The sequence below is a fragment of the Seriola lalandi genome, unplaced genomic scaffold, assembly GCF_002814215.2.
Source record: "Seriola lalandi dorsalis isolate HSWRI2012SDOR001 ecotype SW California unplaced genomic scaffold, Sedor1 jcf7180002052513, whole genome shotgun sequence".
NCBI classification, from domain to species: domain Eukaryota; kingdom Metazoa; phylum Chordata; class Actinopteri; order Carangiformes; family Carangidae; genus Seriola; species Seriola lalandi.
In genome coordinates, this window is record NW_019523066.1 from 5,983 (window position 1) to 10,218 (window position 4,236).

Here is a 4,236-nt window from a genome sequence, read left to right on the forward strand (position 1 = left end):
AGACACAGACAGACAGAGAGACAGACAGACACAGACAGACAGAGAGACAGACAGACACAGACAGACAGACACAGACAGACAGACAGAGAGACAGACAGACACAGACAGACAGAGAGAGAGACAGACAGAGACAGACAGACAGTAACTCAGCACAGATCCTTTATTGTGACACAGAGGGAATTAAGAGGTCAGAGGTCGTTGAGTACAGAACTGTCATGTGAAGATTGATGAACGTGAACTTTGTTTATTCAGCGTTTTTACTCTGAGGCTCTTTTCATTTCATCTATTGTGTTATTCCAAAGAACATTATTGTCATTATAGAATATTATATAATACTATTATGTTGTTTTTCAGCCTTTTAGTGGATAAAGTGTCAAAATAAAAGACAAACATGTCACATTTACCACGACGTAAAACAAATCTAATCAGTAAACTAATATCAATCAATAGTGCCAGTTGTAAAAACTTAAATAATTATCATCATCAATAATGATTTGATTCCACTCTTGTGCCTGTAGGATAAACATGAACTACAGTCAGCAGCTGGTTAGCTTAGCTTAGCATAAAGACTGGAAACAGCTAGCCTGGCTCCTGCTAAAGCTCAGCAACATGTTATAAGTGTCGTGCTTTTATGTGCTGGACTATTTTTTGGTTTCTCTGCTATATATTTATTTATTTTTGTTATTTATTTCATTTCCTGTTCTCAGGTCTCACCTGTAAATGAGATCTCCATCTCAATGTGACTTCCTCATCAAAGAAAGAATAAATAAAACTTGTGGGCCGAGAGCAGCGAGTCGCATTTTAACACTTTGTCAGTTCAAACAAACAAGATCCGACATGTTAATGAGATTTACAGCTGCTGGCTCCGGCTCCATACTAATGTACAGACATCAATCTCTCATCTTACTCTCCTATTTAATCTATAACCTATAATACCTATAATAAATACATAAATATTTCCTTAAAATATTTTCTGTTGTTAATATGAACAATTTCTTTACGTAGAAATACTAGATTTAAAATAAAAAGCAAAGGAATCAAACTGAACTTTGAAGTTTCAGGCTGGTTAGTTTTTACATTATTCTCCAGTAACAGCAGATACACACCTTCACCTGTCTTACTGCTTCCTGCAGGAGGAGGAGGAGGAGGAGGAGGAGGAGGAGGAGTGATGAAGGTGGTGCGGCTGTGAGCGACAGAACTCTTGGGAAACTAAAGATTTACTGTTAAAAGTTAGTGTTGTGGAAATCTGCTTCATATCATCAAGTTACATGTTTTTTTAATTTGCATTCAGTTCAACACACACACACACACACACACACACACACACACGCACACGCACACACACACACGACACACACACACACACACAGAACAGGAACAGAGACGTCGTCCAGCAGCTTCATCTCTCAACTGTAACATAGAAAACACATTCCTGCAGAACTGCTGCTGCACTGAGTCACAAGTGTCTGAACAGGAAACAACTTTTCCTTTAAGAAAATAAAAGCATGCACTGGATGATTTTTGAAGGTGAAAACTAGAAACTGTTGATTGTTGATTGTCAGCTTTAGAATCACAAACACTTCTCCGCTCACACGATAGAGAGATATTTTTAAAATCATTTTAACATATGAATGATTGATCAGTAAGTCAGAACGCACTTATTAAGCTCATCTGAAGTAAAACACGTATAAATTCCAGTCTCACTAAAAAGGAGCCACATTATTAATAAGGCTGGTTACTGTGATCATTCAAACCCACTGTCTCTAAATCCTCATGCTCTGCAATTTAATGATTTACTATATTATTATCAAATAATGCCAATGATATTCAGAGGAAAATCAGAGCCACTCTCAGACTGTGTCCAAAAGTTTTTACAACACAGGAGACAAATACGATCAGAGTCTGTCAGTTCACTGTTCACCAAGATAACAGGGATTAAAGTGAGATATGTTTCTATTGTCGGGGTGAAATCATGGAACAATGCAAATACAACATTTGTAAAAAATGTGTAAATCGCTTAAAAAAAAAAAGACGATTAAAAAAGATAAAGACAATTTAAAAATGATTAAAAAACGAATAAAAGGGGGATTAAAAGATTGTTTTTCTGTCTATACTGTTTATATTTACTGTATTATGTGAGATGAAAAAAAAACTACAACTCAAAAAATGTCTTTGTCTTCTTATGCAACATCCTGAACAACGAAACGGCCTCAAACACGAGGAGACAAAGACATTTCTGTCATTCCACCCACAGATTATTTTTAGCACAAATCATCATCGCGCTCATTCGTGAGAAAAAAGCAGAAAAGCAGATCCAGCTGCATTTTTCTGGTTGGAACAAAGAAATCAATCAAACAGGTCAAACAGGTTTTCAGCAACAATTAAGAGACAAAAGGCAGCAGCGCCCCCCAGTGACCAAAATAGGCATGACTTTATTTTTTTTCTTCCAAAACTGCTGCATAACAAACTAAAATCATTATGAAAAACACACAATACAAAATAAAAATAACACTTCAGCAATGAGAACAATGAGAACAAACATCAGTCTGATGGTTTGAGTTGTGGATTTACAGTGAGTTAAAAAATGCCTAAGACGTGACTCCTCTGCTTCACAAGGCGGCGTGTTGAGCTAGAAACGCTCTGATTCTCTGCAGCAGCTCTTTCTTCACACTGTCTGGGACGAGCGCTGCAGAGAGGAGACGCACATTAACAAAGAGAAGAAGAGCTGTCCGTCTGTGTGACACAATCAGAAACAACAGTCCTGGAATAAATAAAGTATCTGTGACACTCTGCTGGATTACACTGCGCTGTCCTGTTTCTAACATCATCTCTATAATCACTGAGTGTCAGTCTCCTGATCTACTGAGAACAACGTTACGTCTCAGACAACAACCTCCAATCAATACGAACTTCCTGAAGGTTTTAATGTTTCAACTGTTTTAAAGAGACGTCGAGTCGACGTCATGATGTTTGTGCTGCTGTTGAACTGCAACACAAATACGGAGTCACAGGAGCGCCACAAAAAAGAATATATCTGTAAAAGAATAAAAAAATAGATGTGGAAATATAAAGAGAAATAAATAAAACAATTTAAAAAATGCTTGTACTGTATAACTTTTGCTTTCACCAAATGATTTTGCTTTTGCTAGAATGGAAAAATCAAAATCATTTCGTAAAAGCAAAAACAAAAGGTAAAAGCATTTCTTTTGTTTTATTTATTCCTGTTTATATTTTCACACTTATTTTCTTATTCTTTTACAGACTTATTCTTTTTCATGGCGCTCCTATGGCTCCATACACACACACTGTAAAACACATATTACTATTAATACTACGAACACCTTTCAGTAAAAAGCATTTCAGTCCAACGGGACAGAAACAGATCAGAATCTGGATTCAAACTTCTAAAGCAGTTGTCTCGACAAAAACTGCACTTTTCATCTAAAGTCGTTTTTAGTGTAAAAACAATTTGCTGTTTATGGAGTTGAGCAGCATTTGTCTCAGTGGAGCTTTATTTTACAAGTTTCAGCTTTTGTTCTTTGACCGATGTTCTGCACATTATTTTTTTATTATTGCAAATCAACTTTCAGAACGTGTTCTGCTCTCCTGTTCAGGAACCTCCCTCCTGTGTAAACGGGTCCGCTGGTCGCTCATCTGCAGCTTCAAACTAAGACGAGCAAATATTTCTAAAAGCTTTTTAATTGAACTCAAAACATGTCAGTGTTAAACGTTTTAACGTCTTAAAATCCAGATTTCTTTTCTCTTCCAGAAGCTGTAAGTGTTGAAGTCTGTCTCGTGTTATTAGATATAAACTGTATCAGCTTGTTCCAGCTCTTCATCATGATCCTGATGGCTGAGATACTCTCAGCAAAGACTCCATGTTTGGAGACCATTTTATTCAGTAGGGTTCATATTGTTTTTCAATACTTCATTCTGTACATAATCAATGCTCATAATGTACACTCAGCGGGCACTTTATTAGGAACACCATACTAATACTTTGCTCTGAGAACAGCCTCAGTTCTCCGTGGCACTGACTCCACAGGTGATGATGATGATGATGATGATGTTCTGCAAATCTCCTGCGCCGCCGGATAATTCAGGAGTTTCAGTTTGAGACTTTAGCATTGTGGTTTTTTTATGGAGCATTATCCTGCTGGAGGGAGCCATTAGACGACGGTGAACTGTGGGTCACACCCCCACCAACCTGTGTGTGTGTGTGTGTGTGTGTGTGTG

At 37.3% G+C, this 4,236-nt stretch overlaps 2 protein-coding genes across 2 annotated transcripts in view; both read right to left on the bottom strand.

Annotated features, from left to right (window-relative positions):
* The window catches only part of LOC111650608 (fibrocystin-L-like), a gene marked incomplete at its 3' end in the record, with an annotated part of 6,640 nt that extends 5,907 nt beyond the window's left edge, over positions 1–733 (bottom strand). The window contains exon 1 of the mRNA XM_023400523.1: positions 715–733. Coding sequence (XP_023256291.1) covers positions 715–733 — 19 coding nt within the window. The remainder of the gene's footprint in view (positions 1–714) is intronic.
* A 1,679-nt stretch (positions 734–2,412) lies between these two features.
* LOC111650607 (transcription and mRNA export factor ENY2) overlaps positions 2,413–4,236 on the bottom strand; it is a 2,964-nt gene continuing 1,140 nt past the window's right edge. Inside the window, exon 5 of the mRNA XM_023400522.2 lies at positions 2,413–2,686. Coding sequence (XP_023256290.1) covers positions 2,610–2,686 — 77 coding nt within the window. The 3' untranslated portion in view covers positions 2,413–2,609. The remainder of the gene's footprint in view (positions 2,687–4,236) is intronic.